The sequence below is a fragment of the Pristiophorus japonicus genome, chromosome 19 (genome assembly GCF_044704955.1).
Source record: "Pristiophorus japonicus isolate sPriJap1 chromosome 19, sPriJap1.hap1, whole genome shotgun sequence".
Taxonomy (NCBI): domain Eukaryota; kingdom Metazoa; phylum Chordata; class Chondrichthyes; family Pristiophoridae; genus Pristiophorus; species Pristiophorus japonicus.
The window spans coordinates 3,675,058-3,691,210 of NC_091995.1; the positions used below are offsets into that span (position 1 = coordinate 3,675,058).

General features: G+C 55.6%; 1 protein-coding gene across 1 annotated transcript in view; it reads right to left on the reverse strand.

The window, feature by feature from the left end:
* LOC139230626 (superkiller complex protein 2-like) overlaps positions 1 to 16,153 on the reverse strand; it is a 170,498-nt gene that overhangs the window by 119,071 nt on the left and 35,274 nt on the right. Inside the window, exons 7-12 of the mRNA XM_070862442.1 lie at positions 14,818 to 14,963; positions 13,002 to 13,148; positions 9,462 to 9,546; positions 5,733 to 5,839; positions 2,715 to 2,861; positions 496 to 592 (exon numbers count right to left, since the gene is read on the reverse strand). Coding sequence (XP_070718543.1) covers positions 496 to 592; positions 2,715 to 2,861; positions 5,733 to 5,839; positions 9,462 to 9,546; positions 13,002 to 13,148; positions 14,818 to 14,963 — 729 coding nt within the window. The remainder of the gene's footprint in view (positions 1 to 495; positions 593 to 2,714; positions 2,862 to 5,732; positions 5,840 to 9,461; positions 9,547 to 13,001; positions 13,149 to 14,817; positions 14,964 to 16,153) is intronic.

A 16,153-nucleotide genomic window follows, 5' to 3' on the forward strand; every position in this document is an offset into this window, starting at 1 on the left:
TCCCCGACTCTCCCTCCCCTCCCTCCCCCCGACTCTCCTTCCCCCCCCTCTCCCCGACTCTCCCTCCCCCCCCTCTCCCCGACTCTCCCTCCCCACCCCCTCTCCCCGACTCTCCCTCCACCCCCCCCTCTCCCTGACTCTCCCTCCACCCCCCCTCTCCCCGACTCTCCCTCCACCCCCCCTCTCCCTCCACCCCCCCTCTCCCTCCCCGACTCTCCCTCCACCCCCCCTCTCCCTCCCCCCCCTCTGCCTCCCCCCCCTCTCCCCGACTCTGCCTCCCTCCCCTCTCCCCGACTCTCCCTCCCGCCCCCTCTTCCCGACTCTCCCTCTTCCCCCCCCCCCCCCCCCCCCGGACTCTCAATCCCCACCCCCCCCTCCCCGACTCTCCCTCCCCACCCCACCCCCCTCTCCCCGACTCTCCCTTCCCCCCACCTCTCCCCGACTGCTCAGACAGGACCAACATTCCGCTCCATGCCCGACAGGAGGCGGCCTTACCTGACTCGACCCTCCGTAGTGCACCGGCTGCTTGGCCCCAAAGGACTGTGAGTGCTTGCTGGCACGTTCCTTCTTGGCATCGACTGCGGCGTAGTACCTGCACATCAGCGGGAAGAGTAACGCAGAGTGAGCAGGGACAGAGGAACAGTAACACTGAGAGTGAGCAGGGACAGGGGAACAGTAACACTGAGAGTGAGCAGGGACAGGAGAACAGTAACACTGAGAGTGAGCAGGGACAGGGGAACAGTAACACAGAGTGAGCAGGGACAGGGGAACAGTAACACAGAGTGAGCAGGGACAGGGGAACAGGAACACAGAGTGAGCAGGGACAGGGGAACAGTAACACAGTGAGCAGGGACAGGGGAACAGTAACACAGAGTGAGCAGGGACAGGGGAACAGGAACACAGAGTGAGCAGGGACAGGAGAACAGTAACACTGAGAGTGAGCAGGGACAGGAGAACAGTAACGCAGAGTGAGCAGGGACAGGGGAACAGTAACACAGTGAGCAGGGACAGGGGAACAGTAACACTGAGAGTGAGCAGGGACAGGGGAACAGTAACACAGTGAGCAGGGACAGGGGAACAGTAACACTGAGAGTGAGCAGGGACAGGGGAACAGTAACACTGAGTGAGCAGGGACAGGGGAACAGTAACACAGAGTGAGCAGGGACAGAGGAACAGTAACACAGAGTGAGCAGGGACAGGGGAACAGGAACACAGAGTGAGCAGGGACAGGGTAACAGTAACACTGAGAGTGAGCAGGGACAGGGGAACAGTAACACAGAGTGAGCAGGGACAGGGGAACAGTAACACAGAGTGAGCAGGGCCAGGGGAACAGTAACACTGAGAGTGAGCAGGGCCAGGGGAACAGTAACACAGAGTGAGCAGGGCCAGGGGAACAGTAACACTGAGAGTGAGCAGGGACAGGGGAACAGTAACACTGAGTGAGCAGGGACAGGGGAACAGTAACACTGAGTGAGCAGGGACAGGGTAACAGTAACACTGAGAGTGAGCAGGGACAGGGGAACAGGAACACAGAGTGAGCAGGGACAGGGGAACAGTAACACTGAGAGTGAGCAGGGACAGGGGAACAGTAACACTGAGAGTGAGCAGGGACAGGGGAACAGTAACACAGAGTGAGCAGGGACAGGGGAACAGTAACACAGAGTGAGCAGGGACAGGGGAACAGTAACACAGAGTGAGCAGGGACAGGGGAACAATAACACAGTGAGCAGGGACAGGGGAACAGTAACACAGAGTGAGCAGGGACAGGGGAACAGTAACACTGAGTGAGCAGGGACAGGGGAACAGTAACACAGAGTGAGCAGGGACAGAGGAACAGTAACACAGAGTGAGCAGGGACAGGGGAACAGGAACACAGAGTGAGCAGGGACAGGGTAACAGTAACACTGAGAGTGAGCAGGGACAGGGGAACAGTAACACAGAGTGAGCAGGGACAGGGGAACAGTAACACTGAGAGTGAGCAGGGACAGGGGAACAGTAACACAGAGTGAGCAGGGACAGGGGAACAGTAACACTGAGAGTGAGCAGGGACAGGGGAACAGTAACACTGAGTGAGCAGGGACAGGGTAACAGTAACACTGAGAGTGAGCAGGGACAGGGGAACAGTAACACAGAGTGAGCAGGGACAGGGGAACAGTAACACTGAGAGTGAGCAGGGACAGGGGAACAGTAACACAGAGTGAGCAGGGACAGGGGAACAGTAACACTGAGAGTGAGCAGGGACAGGGGAACAGTAACACTGAGTGAGCAGGGACAGGGGAACAGTAACACTGAGTGAGCAGGGACAGGGGAACAGTAACACAGAGTGAGCAGGGACAGGGGAACAGTAACACAGAGTGAGCAGGGACAGAGGAACAGTAACACTGAGAGTGAGCAGGGACAGGGGAACAGTAACACTGAGAGTGAGCAGGGATAGGGGAACAGTAACACTGAGAGTGAGCAGGGACAGGGGAACAGTAACACTGAGTGAGCAGGGACAGGGGAACAGGAACACAGAGTGAGCAGGGACAGGGGACACAGACACAGGACTCTCACATTACACATGCACCAACACATAGCTTCTCTCTCACACACACACACAGCTTCTCTCTCACACACACACACAGCTTCTCTCTCACACACACACACACACACAGCTTCTCTCTCTCTCACACACACACACACACACAGCTTCTCTCTCACACACAGGGACTCACCCCTTGGTGAGGAACGTCCCATGGGCGTCCAGCAGCAGGAAGAGCTCGTTCTGGGTCTTCTGGCTGTTGCCGGTGTACAGGTGGTGCTCCAGGGGCACTGGCCGCTTCATGGTGCTGATCACGTAGATCTTCTTCTGCTTAATCCTCCTGGGGGGGTGGGGGGAGGGCGGGGAGGGAAGAGACCAGAACTGGGGTCAGCAGCTTCACGCCGGGTGCCAGCGAGCAGCGAGAGCGCAGGAGCACGCAGAGGCTGAAATCCCACACTGACCGCGCTTGAGATACACAGCCGGGGGAGAGGGGAGAGAGCGGGGGTGCAGGACCTTAATCCATCTCTTCACAGACCTAATGATCCGCAGCGCACATCGTTTCCGAACTAGAAATTAAATAAAACCCTGCTCCGGGTAACTCAGCCAGCCGCCGGCAGAATGAACACCAGAAATAGGAGCAGGAGTCGGCCATGCGGCCCCTCGAGCCTGCTCCGCCATTTAATACGATCCTGGCTGATCCGATCATGGACTCGGCTCCACTTCCCTGCCCGCTCCCCATAACCCCTTATTCCCTTATCAGTTAAGAAACTGTCTATTTCTGTCTTAAATTTATTCAATGTCCCAGCTTCCACAGCTCTCTGAGGCAGCGAATTCCACAGATTGACAACCCTCTGACCGGCTGGAAGCGACAGCCAGGGGGTCTTCGCTGAATGGCGAGTTTCCGCGTAGGGGGCCTCCGTTTTAAACATCGCCTTTGCTCAGGGTCGGCGCGGTATAGGGGAGCTCCCCGCCCGGTTTCCCGCCGCGGAGCATCCGCGCTGACCCCTCACCGACCCGGTAACGACCCACCCTCGCCACCCCCCCCTTCCCCAAAAGCGCCCCACCGGAAATCGCCATTCTGCGGAATCGCCCCCCGCGGGAAATGTGCGTGTCAGGCGCAGTTCTTGTCGGTCGGCGTCGCGGCTGCTCTTCAAGGGGAGGTGCCGCAGCCGGCAACGTCATTATTTACCGCCAACGGTGTCTCCGCCAGATCCTGCAAACCCCCCCGGGAGGACAGACGCACCAACGTTAGCGTCCTCGACCAGGCCCAACATCCCCAGCATCGAAGCACTGACCACACTCGACCAGCTCCGCTGGGCGGGGCCACATTGTCCGCATGCCCCGACACGAGACTCCCAAAGCAAGCGCTCTACTCGGAACTCCTTCACGGCAAAGGAGCCGAAGGTGGGCAGAGGAAACGTTACAGGGACACCCTCAAAGCCTCCCTGATAAAGTGCAAGGCCCTGTATAACTGTAGTGAGACATCCTTGCTCCTGTACTCAAACCCTCTTGCAATGAAGGCCAACGTACCATTTGCCCCTAACTGCTTGCTGCACCTGCAGGTTTGCTTTCAATGACTGGTGTACAAGGACACCCAGGTCCCTCTGTACATCGACACTTCCCAAGCCATCACCATTTAAATAATACTTTGTCATAAGAACATAAGAATTAGGAACAGGAGTAGGCCATCTAGCCCCTCGAGCCTGCTCCGCCATTCAACAAGATCATGGCTGATCTGGCCGTGGACTCAGCTCCACTTACCCGCCCGCTCCCCATAACCCTTAATTCCCTTATTGGTTAAAAATCTACGTGTGATTTGAATACATTCAATAAGCTAGCCTCAACTGCTTCCTTGGGCAGAGAATTCCACAGATTCACAACCCTCTGGGAGAAGAAATTCCTTCTCAACTCGGTTTTAAATTGGCTCCCCTGTATTTTGAGGCTGTGACCCCTAGTTCTAGTCTCCCCGACCAGTGGAAACAACCTCTCTGCCTCTATCTTGTCTATCCCTTTCATGATTTTAAATGTTTCTATAAGATCACCCCTCATCCTTCTGAACTCCAACGAGTAAAGACCCAGTCTACTCAATCTATCATCATAAGGCAACCCCCTCATCTCCGGAATCAGCCTCGTGAATCGTCTCTGTACCCCCTCCAAAGCCAGTATATCCTTCCTTAAGTAAGGTGACCAAAACTGTCCTTATGTTTTTCCTACCAAAGTGGATAACTTCACATTTATCCACGTTATACTGCATCTGCCATGTGTTTGCCCACTCACTCAACCTATCTAAATCACCTTGCAGTATCTCTGCATCCTCCTCACAACTCACAATCCCACCTAGTTTTGTGTCGTCAACAAACTTGGAAATATTACATTTGGTTCCCTCATCCTAATCATTTATATATATTGTGAATAGCTGGGGCCCCAGCACTGATCCCTGTGGTACCCCACTAGTCACTGCCCGTCACCCCGAAAAAACCCTGTTTAGTCCTACTCGCTGTTTCCTGTCAGTGAACCAATTTTCAATCCATGCCACTACATTACCCCCAACACTATGTGCTTTAATTTTGCACACTGAGCTCTGACGTGGGACTTTATCGGTCATATATCCTACATGGTTACTGCTTGTACTGTTACAAAGTGTGCCACCAGGGGGCACCTCAGTGGGAGACTTGTAGGTTACCTGTACAGGTGTGCCTGGCCTAGTATAAAAGGCAGGCCACCTGGTGTGATCCTCACTCTGGAGTTACCAATAAAGGACTTGGGTCACGACAGTTCAAGTACAACACATTGCCTCGTGGAGTCATTATCAGAGCATCTAAAGACATAGCATTATCAAAGGCCTTCTGAAAATCCAACTAAAGTGAATATTTAAAAAAATGGATATATTAAAGATGTAGGGAGAGGCCGTCAGGCCCAACCTTTGAAACAATGGGAGTGGTGAATTGATATGGGCAGTGGGGGGGTTGGGTCCAGAGGTTTGCATTTATCCACGTTATACTGCATCTGCCATGTGTTTGCCCACTCACTCAACCTGTCTAAATCGCCTTGCAGCATCTCTGGATCCTCCTCACAACTCACGATGAGAGAGTCCGACGACCCCCCCGCCCCCCTCCATCCGCACGCCGCCTTGGGGCGTTGGACGTGGCAGAGGATGGGGGAAGGGGGGGGGGGGGGGGAATGCGCGTAGCTTTAGAAGTTAACCGCTTACCCGATCCAGTCGGCAAACTCCAGGGTGTTGGGGACGGTGGCACTCAGGAGGATGAGGTGGACGTGGTCTGGCAGCATAATCAGCACCTCTTCCCACACAACGCCTCTCTGCAAGACAGAGACAGGCAGACAGTTCATTTACATAGCGCCTTTCACAACCTCAACCCAAAGCGCTTTGCAGCCAAAGAAAAACCTCTCGTCGTAAGAGACGCAAGGCAGGCGATTTACGCACAGCAAGCTCCCACAAACAGCGACGTTGCTGGCCGAGGGATAAAATATTGGCCCCAGTTCGTCTTCCGAGATAATTCCCGTGGGATCTTTTACGTCCGCCTGACGGGGCAGACGGGGCCTCGGTTTTCATCATCATCGGTGGTCCCTGGAACCATGTGAACACATGGTCCACATGGGTTCACAGATGTTTCAATGGAGGGCCCGATATTCCAGGCCTGAACTCCAATTGAAGGGTGGAAGATGCCTGAGCCTGGATTGTTTTAACGTGTGGTGACCGTCACACATCAGCCACCACACGGGCTTGACAGAGCTCGGCCTTTATCCAGTGGCAAGGGTTAACCAGGACGGCTGGAGACCTGCTCTGCTGCACGGACCCAGTGCGCTCACATACCGCAGTGTGGGCTGACCCGTGCTGCCCCTGGGCCCTCGGCTCTTCTGGGCCCCGTACCCTCAGTCGCCGCTCCTCCGCCACGATCTCTCGCCGCTCCTCCGCCCCGATCTCTCGCCGCTCCTCCGCCCCGATCTCTCGCCCCTCCTCCGCCCCGATCTCTCGCCGCTCCTCCGCCCACGATCTCTCGCCGCTCCTCCGCCCACGATCTCCCGCCGCTCCTCCGCCCACGATCCCTCGCCGCTCCTCCGCCCACGATCTCTCGCCGCTCCTCCGCCCACGATCTCTCGCCGCTCCTCCGCCACGATCTCTCGCCGCTCCTCCGCCCACGATCTCTCGCCGCTCCTCCGCCCACGATCTCTCGCCGCTCCTCCGCCCACGATCTCTCGCCGCTCCTCCGCCCACGATCTCTCGCCGCTCCTCCGCCCACGATCTCTCGCCGCTCCTCCGCCCACGATCTCTCGCCGCTCCTCCGCCCACGATCTCTCGCCGCTCCTCCGCCCACGATCTCTCGCCGCTCCTCCGCCCACGATCTCTCGCCGCTCCTCCGCCCACGATCTCTCGCCGCTCCTCCGCCCACGATCTCTCGCCGCACCTTTTGTGGCGGTTTTAACGTCTCGTCCGAAAGACAGCACCTCCGACAATGCAGTGGTCTGCCTGGATTTTGTACTCTCGTCTCTGGAATGGGACTCGAACTTCCTGACTCAGAGGAGAGCATGCTACCCGCAGAGATTACATGCTCGGCTGGGGAGCAGCAACACTGCGGGGGTGAGCTGCGGTGAGCAGGATGGTCTTATTTTTTGCCGTTAACTTTTTCTTTCCCAAAATTATGAGGGTCTTGAAAGAGTAGATAGGTAGAAACTGTGTTGCAGGAGGGTCGATAACCGGAGCACACAGATTGAACATAAATGGCAAAAAGAAATCTCGGTGAGTAGGAGGGGAATCATTTTTTGCACAGCGAGTTATGGTGATCTGGAACGCGCTTCCTGAAACAGTGGTGGAAGCAGATTTAATAGCAACTTTCAAAAAGGAATTAGATAAACACTTGACAAGGTGGATGCAGAGAGGATGTTTCCACTGATGGGGGAGACTAGAACTCGGGGGCATGGTCTTAGAATGAGGGTCCGCCCATTTAAAACTGAGATGTGGAGGAATTTCTTCTCTGAGGGTTGTAAATCTGTGGAATTCGCTGCCTCAGAGAGCTGTGGAAGCTGGGACATTGAATATATTTAAGACAGAGATAGACAGTTTCTTAACCGATAAGGGAATAAGGGGTTATGGGGAGCGGGCAGGGAAGTGGAGCTGAGTCCATGATCGGATCAGCCAAGATCGTATTGAATGGCGGAGCAGGCTCGAGGGGCCGTATGGCCGACTTCTGCTCCTATTTCTTATTAAAGAGGAGAAACTATGCAGGGCTATGGGGAAAGGTCAGGGGGACTGGGACTAAGTGGATCGCTTTTTCGGAGAGCCTGCACAGGCACGATGGGTCGAATGGCCTCCTTCTGTGCTGTAAGATTCTAAATCCTCCCCCCACCTCGGGGCTGATCAGTTGTGTCGGAGTGCCGGAGGGGGGCTGGATGTTACGGCAGCGAAGAGTGACGTCATCAAGATCCAGGTCGGTGATTGGAGCGTGGGCAGGTACAGCAGGAGCGGCGAGGGACGTGATCGGGGCCCAGGAGGAGGCGAGAGTTCGGAGCCCAGGGGCAGCACGGGTCAGCCCACACTGCGATATGTGAGCGCACTGGGTCCGTGCAGCAGAGCAGGTCTCCAGCCGTCCTGGTTAACCCTTGCCACTGGATAAAGGCCGAGCTCTGTCAAGCCCGTGTGGTGGCTGATGTGCGACGGTCACCACACGTTAAAACAATCCAGACACAGGCATCTTCCACCCTTCAATTGGAGTTCAGGACTGGAATATCGGGCCCTCCATTGGAATACCTGTGAACTCATCCTTTTTCGGCGTGGAAACAAGTCATCCTCGCTTCGAGGGTCCGCCAATGACATAAGAACATAAGAATTAGGAACAGGAGTAGGCCATCTAGCCCCTTGAGCCTGCTCCGCCATTCAACAGGATCATGGCTGATCTGGCCGTGGACTCAGCTCCACTTACCCGCCCGCTCCCCGTAACCCTTAATTCCCTTATTGGTTAAAAATCGATCTATCTGTGACTTGAATACATTCAATGAGCTAGCCTCAACTGCTTCCTTGGGCAGAGAATTCCACAGATTCACAACCCTCTGGGAGAAGAAATTCCTTCTCAACTCGGTTTTAAATTGGCTCCCCCGTATTTTGAGGCTGTGACCCCTAGTTCTAGTCTCCCCGACCAGTGGAAACAACCTCTCTGCCTCTATCTTGTCTATCCCTTTCATTATTTTAAATGTTTCTATAAGATCACCCCTCATCCTTCTGAACTCCAACGAGTAAAGACCCAGTCTACTCAATCTATCATCATAAGGTAACCCCCTCATCTCCGGAATCAGCCTAGTGAATCGTCTCTGTACCCCTTCAAAGCCAGTATATCCTTCCTTAAGTAAGGTGACCAAAACTGCACGCAGTACTCCAGGTGCGGCCTCACCAATACCCTATACAGTTGCAGCAGGACCTCCCTGCTTTTGTACTCCATCCCTCTCACAATGAAGGCCAACATTCCAGTCGCCTTCCTGATTACCTGTTGCACCTGCAAACTCACTTTTTGGAGCGCAGCGGAAGTGTGCTGGGCCCATAACCCAGAGGTCGATGGATCGTAACCATCCTCTGCTAAAGGCAACTTTCCAAAAAGAGTTTCATGCACAAGGACCCCCAGGTCCCTCTGCACCTCAGCATGTTGTAATTTCTCCCCATTCAAATCATATTCCCTTTTACTGTTTTTTTTCCCCCCAAGGTGGATGACCTCACACTTTCCGACATTGTATTCCATCTGCCAAACCTTAGCCCGTTCGCTTAACCTATCCAAATCTCCTTGCAGCCTCTCTGTGTCCTCTACACAACCCGCTTTCCCACTAATCTTTGTGTCATCTGCAAATTTTGTTACACTACACTCTGTCCCCTCTTCCAGGTCATCTGTGTATATTGTAAACAGCTGTGGTCGATGACGATGTTACGGTCAAGTCTTACCTCAGCATCATTGACGTAGTGAACCTCATCGAATATGACCCATTCTAGATCACGAATAACATCCGAGCCGTTGTACAACATGGACCTGCGGGAGACAAAGTTACAGAACGTCACAGTCGTCAGCAATGCCCAGCGCTGATCCCGGGCAAACGCCGCTGACCGACTGAACGGTGATCGGTAAAACTAACGGATTGTCGTTACAAAGCCCAGCTGCTTCACGAATGGGTCCTTTAGGGAAGGAATTCGGCCACCCTTACCCGGTCTGGCCGGGATGTGACCCCAGACCCACAGCTATGTGTTTGACTCCTGACTGCCCCTCTGAGATGGCCCAGCGAGGCACTCCGTTGTATTCAAGGCGGCGGCTCACCACCACCTTCTCGAGGGCGATTAGGGATGGGCAATAACTGCCAGCCTCGCCAACGATGCCCACATCCCGTGAAGTTTTTTTAAACTCGAACACAATCCAACAGAGAGAGAATGAGAATGAAAAGAAGTGAAAGGAACAGAAAAGAAAGAGAAAGGAGTCGAGAATGGAGCAACAACCTGTGTTTATATATCGCCATTAACGTAGTGAAGCGTACCAAGGCGACTATTGAGATGAAAAATTGGCACGAGCCGCATAAGTAGAAATTACGGCAGCTTGGTCAAAGAGGGAGGTTTTAAGGAGCGTCTTGAAGGAGGAAAGTGAGGTGGAGAGGTTTAGGGAGGGAGTTCCAGAGCTTGGGGCCCAGGCAGCTGAAGGCACGGCCACCGATGGTGGAGCGATTATTATCAGGGGTGGTCAGGAGGGCAGAATTAGAGGAGTGCAGACATCTCGGGGGGTTGTGGGGCTGGAGGAGATTACAGAGATAGGGAGGGTCGAGGGCCATGGAGGGATTTGTAAACAAGGGGGAGAATTTTGAAATCGAGGCGTTGTTTAACCGGGAGCCAATGTAGGTCGGTGAGCCCAGGGGGTGATGGGTGAGCGGGACTTGGTGCGAGTTAGGACACGGGGCAGTGAGCACAGGAGGTGATGGGTGAGCGGGACTCGGTGCGAGTTAGGACACGGGGCAGTGAGCACAGGGGGTGATGGGTGAGCGGGACTCGGTGCAAGTTAGGACACGGGGCAGTGAGCACAGGGGGTGATGGGTGAGCGGGACTCGGTGTGAGTTAGGACACGGGGCAGTGAGCACAGGGGGTGATGGGTGAGCGGGACCCGGTGCGAGTTAGGACACGGAGCAGTGAGCACAGGGAATGATGGGTGAGTGGGACTGGGTGTGAGTTAGGACACAGGGCAGTGAGCACAGGGGGTGATGGGTGAGTGGGACTGGGTGTGAGTTAGGACACAGGGCAGTGAGCACAGGGGGTGATGGGTGAGTGGGACTGGGTGTGAGTTCGGACACGGGTCAGTGAGCACAGGAGGTGATGGTTGAGCGGGACTCGGTGCGAGTTAGGACACGGGGCAGTGAGCACAGGGGGTGATGGGTGAGCGGGACTCGGTGTGAGTTAGGACACGGGGCAGTGAGCACAGGGGGTGATGGGTGAGCGGGACCCGGTGCGAGTTAGGACACGGAGCAGTGAGCACAGGGAATGATGGGTGAGTGGGACTTGGTGCAAGTTAGGACACGGGCTGCCGAGTTTTGGATCACCTCTAGTGTACGTAGGGTAGAATGTGGGAGGCCAGCCAGGAGTGCGTTGGGATAGCCAAGTCTAGAGGTAACAAAGGCAGGGATGAGGGTTTCAGCAGCGGATGAGCTGAGGCAGGGGCAGAGACGGGCGATGTTACAGAGGTGGAAATAGGCGGTGTTAGTTATGCCGTGGATTTCAGGGTCTAATAGGACACAGAGGCTGTGAACACTCTGGTTCAGTTGTATTCCTCACCACCACTTCTCGAGGACAATTAGGGATGGGTAATAAATGCCGGCCTTGCCAGCGAGCCCCACATCCCGTGAATGAATAAACAAAAGTTGGAGTTTGTTTAAAACCACAATCCAACAGAGAGAAAGGAGAATGAAAAAGAGTGAAAGGAAGGGAGAGAGAGGACAAAAAAGAAAAACTAAAATACAGAAGGAAGGAGTCGAGAATGAAACAACAACCTGTATTTATAAAGCGCCTTTAACACAGTGAAATGTCCCAAGGCGCTTCACAGGAGGGTTATGGAGGGAGGTTTTAAGGAGCGGGTTGAAGGAGGAAAGTGAGGTGGAGAGGCGGAGAGGTTTATTCAGGGAGTTCCAGAGCTTGGGGCCCAGGCAGTTGAAGGCACGGCCACCGATGGTGGAGCGATTATAATCAGGGATGGTCAGGAGGGCAGAATTAGAGGAGCGCAGACATCTCGGGGGGTTGTGGGGCTGGAGGAGATTACAGAGATAGGGAGGGGCGAGGGCCATGGAGGGATTTGTAAACAAGGATGGGAATTTTGAAAAGGAAGGTGTAAGATATGCACCCGTGAGGATGCTCATGGGTTTGTTGAACTGTTGAGTTGGGGGCGGCTTAGCCAGTCACGTGATGTTCACGGGACTCAATAAAACCCCGGCCAGTTGGGTTCGGGGGATCCACGATGGGGCAGGCGGCTGTGAGCCTGGTGGATGAACTGGCAGTGTGTCAAATGATTGTTAAACCTTTTGCTAATAAACCAACTAGTTCTTCATCGCAATGTGTTGCTATGAATTCTTAAGCAAGGAACCCCACGAAGCAAATACATGACAGAAGGAGAGGAAGGAAGGGAAGGAAGGAAGGGAGGAGAGGAAGGAGTGAGAGGTAGGGATAAGTGAGCACACCCCACCGTATCACAGACATTTACAGCACGGAATGGGGCCATTTCTGCCCATCGTGTCCGTGCCGGCCGACCAAGAGCTACCCAGCCTAATCCCACTTTCCCACTCTCGGTCCGTAGCCCTGTGGGTTACATCACTTCAAGTGCACATCCAGGTACTTTTTAAATGTGGTGAGGGTTTCTGCCTCTACCACCCTTTCAGGCCGTGAGTTCCAGACCCCCACTGCCCTCTGGGTGAAGACATTTCCCCTCAAAACCCCTCTAAACCTCCCCCCAATTACTTTAAATCTATGCCCCCTGGTTGTTGACCCCCCCCCCCCGCTAAGGGAAACTGGTCCTTCCTGACCACTCTATCGAGGCCCCTCATAATTTTATACACCTCAATTAAATCTCCCCTCAGCCTCCTCTGTTTCAAGGAAAACAAACCCAGCCTATCTAATCTGTCCTCATCGCTAAGATTCTCCACTCCCGGCAACATGCTTAAAATCTCCTCTGTACCCTTCTCCAGTGCAATCACGTCCTTCCTGTAATGTGGTGACCAGACCTGCACGCAGTACTCCAGCTGTGGCCTAATCAGTGTTTTATACAGTTCAAGCGTAACCTCCCTGCTCTTGTATTCCATGCCTCGGCTAATAAAGGCAAGCATTCCGTATGCCTTCTTAACCCCCTTATCCACCTGGCCTGCTACCTTCAGGGATCTCTGGACCTGCACCCCCAGGTCCCTCTGTTCCTCTACACTTCTCAGTGTCTGACCATTTCATACTAAGAGCAAGATGGGCGATACAGACCTGAGGATTTCGGTGGTCATGATGAGACAGGAAGCCTCGGGGTGTAACTGGACATCTCCAGTCAGCAGTCCGACATCTTTGAACGTGTTTTTGAAATCCCTGAACTTCTGATTGGACAGGGCCTTAATGGGAGATGTATATATCGTCCTGCGATCAGAAATCCACTCGAGTTACCATGGAGACAAACCACTGACGCGATCGGCAACAAACTAATCAGAATTACATTGTATATAGCTCTTTTCACGACCACTCAAAGCGCTTTACAGCCAATTAAGTTCATTTTTCACATGTGGTCGCCGTTGTAATGTGGGAAACGCAGCAAGCAATTTGCGCTCTCACAAACAGCACTGTGATAATGACCAGATAATCTGTTTTTCTTATGTTGGTTGAGGGATAAATATTGGCCCCAGGACACCGGGTATAACTCTCCTGCTCTTCTTCCAAATAGAGCCCTGGGACCTTTTATGTTTACCCGAGAGATCAGACAGAGCCTCGGTTTAAAGTCTGATCCGAAAGATGGCACCTCCGACAGTGCGGCGCTCCCTCAGTACTCTCCCTCCGACAGTGCGGCGCTCCCTCACTACTGTCCCTCCGACAGTGCAGCGCTCCCTCAGTACTGCCCCTCCGACAGTGCGGCGTTCCCTCAGTACCGCCCCTCCGACAGTGCGGCGCTCCCTCACTACTGTCCCTCCGACAGTGCGGCACTCCCTCAGTACTGCCCCTCCGACAGTGCAGCGTTCCCTCAGTACTGCCCCTCCGACAGTGCGGCGTTCCCTCAGTACTGCCCCTCCGACAGTGCGGCGTTCCCTCAGTGCTGCCCCTCCGACAGTGCGGCGCTCCCTCAGTACTGCCCCTCCGACAGTGCGGCGTTCCCTCAGTACTGCCCCTCCGACAGTGCGGCGCTCCCTCAGTGCTGCCCCTCCGACAGTGCGGCGCTCCCTCAGTACTGCCCCTCCGACAGTGCGGCGTTCCCTCAGTACTGCCCCTCCGACAGTGCGGCGCTCCCTCAGTACTGCCCCTCCGACAGTGCGGCGCTCCCTCAGTACTGCACTGGGAGAGTCAGCCTAGATTTATGTGCTCTAGCCCCTGGAGTGGGGACTTGAGCCAACGATCCTGAGCTGAGAGGGCGACGGAGCTGCCCACTTGAGCCGAGGCCACGATTGGGAAACTGGTGGTGCGTGGGGATTACGTGGCCTATCAATTGTCGGCCTGCGAGCACCATCGGAGCAGGCCGGGGAGCGGAAGGAGCAGTGTGGCGGTGTACCACTCCAGGGAGCAGCACGTGCTGGGGCAGGAGAGCAACGGCAGTGAAAAGGGACATTATCAAGGTCCAGGCCGGTGATTGGAGCGTGGGCCGGTACAGCAGGAGCGGCGAGGTCGGGGCGAAGGAACGGCGAGAGATTGTAGAGGTACGTGATCGGGGCCCAGGAGAGCCGAGGGCCCAGGGGCAGCACGGGCCCAGCCCACACTGCGATATGTGCGCGCACTGGGTCCGTGCAGCAGAGCAGGTCTCCAGCCGTCCTGGTTAACCCTTGCCACTGGATAAAGGCCGAGCTCTGTCAAGTCCCGTGTGGTGGCTGATGTGTGACGGTCACCACACGTTAAAACAATCCAGGCTCAGGCATCTTCCACCCTTCAATTGGAGTTCAGGACTGGAATATCGGGCCCTCCATTGAAACACCCGTGAACCCATCTCTTTTCGGTGTGGAAGCAAGCCAACCTCGACTCGAGGGACTGCCTGTGATGAAGATGTCGTCTAACAAAACTGCGGGAAATGCAGGCCGGGCTCGCGGGCTTTTCCGGTTCAGGGACGTACCTGGTCATGTGTTTCTGCGAGAGGGCGATCGCGTACTCGGCTACCACCGTCTTGCCAGCCGATGTATGAGCCGCCACGAAGACAGAGTCATGGGTCTCGAGCCGAAGGATTGCCTGCTTCTGAAACACGTCCGGCTCAAAGGGCCACTGGAAGAGGGGGAGAGAACATGTGAGCATATTAACATGTACTGCGTCATAACGGGGTTCCATGGTTCATCGTTGCGTTACTGGGTAAGAAGAACTTGTACGACCTTAGTACATCGCACAGCGCTTTACATCCATTCAGCAGTGCGGCGCTCCCTCAGTACTGCCCCTCCGACAGTGCGATGCTCCCTCAGTACTGCCCTCTCCAAGTGGTTTATTGCACAGAAAGAGGCCCTTTGGTTCATCATGTCCGTGCCGGCCAGCCAAGAGGCTATCCAGCCTAATCCCACTTTCCAGCTCTCGGTCCGTAGCCCTGCAGGTTACGGCACTTCAGGCGCACATCCAAGTATTTTTAAATGTGGGGAGGGTGTCTGCCTCTACCACCCTTTCAGGCAGTGAGTTCCAGACCCCCACCATCCTCTGGGTGACAAAAGGTCTCCCCACAACTCCCTCTAAACCATCTAGCAATGACTTTAAATCTCTGCCCCCTGATTGTTGACCCCTCTGCCAAGGGAAATATCCTGACCGATGTTCCCTCTAAATTTTCCATCCTGTGTGCGGGCTGATTGTTCAATGCGCGGCGCCGACGATTCACCCCATGGTCAAAGAGCGGGTCACTCACTGTCACAGGAATAATGGCCACTTTGGGAAAAGTACTGGTGGGTGCAGGGGGGGGGGGGGGGGGGCGGAAGATAGAGAACCAGTGGCAACACAGGGGGGGGTGAGGGGAAGGGGGGGGGTGAGGGGAAGGGGGGGGGTGAGGGGAAGGGGGGGGGTGAGGGGAAGGGGGGGGTGAGGGGAAGGGGGGGGGTGAGGGGAAGGGGGGGGGTGAGGGGAAGGGGGGGGGTGAGGGGAAGGGGGGGGGTGAGGGGAAGGGGGGGGGTGAGGGGAAGGGGGGGGGTGAGGGGAAGGGGGGGGGTGAGGGGAAGGGGGGGGTGAGGGGAAGGGGGGGTGAGGGGAAGGGGGGGTGAGGGGAAGGGGGGGTGAGGGAAGGGGGGGTGAGGGGAAGGGGGGGGTGAGGGGAAGGGGGGGGTGAGGGGAAGGGGGGGGTGAGGGGAAGGGGGGGTGAGGGGAAGGGGGGGGTGAGGGGAAGGGGGGGGTGAGGGGAAGGGGGGGGTGGAGGGAAGGGGGGGTGAGGGGAAGGGGGGGGGTGAGGGGAAGGGGGGGGTGAGGGGAAGGGGGGGGTGAGGGGA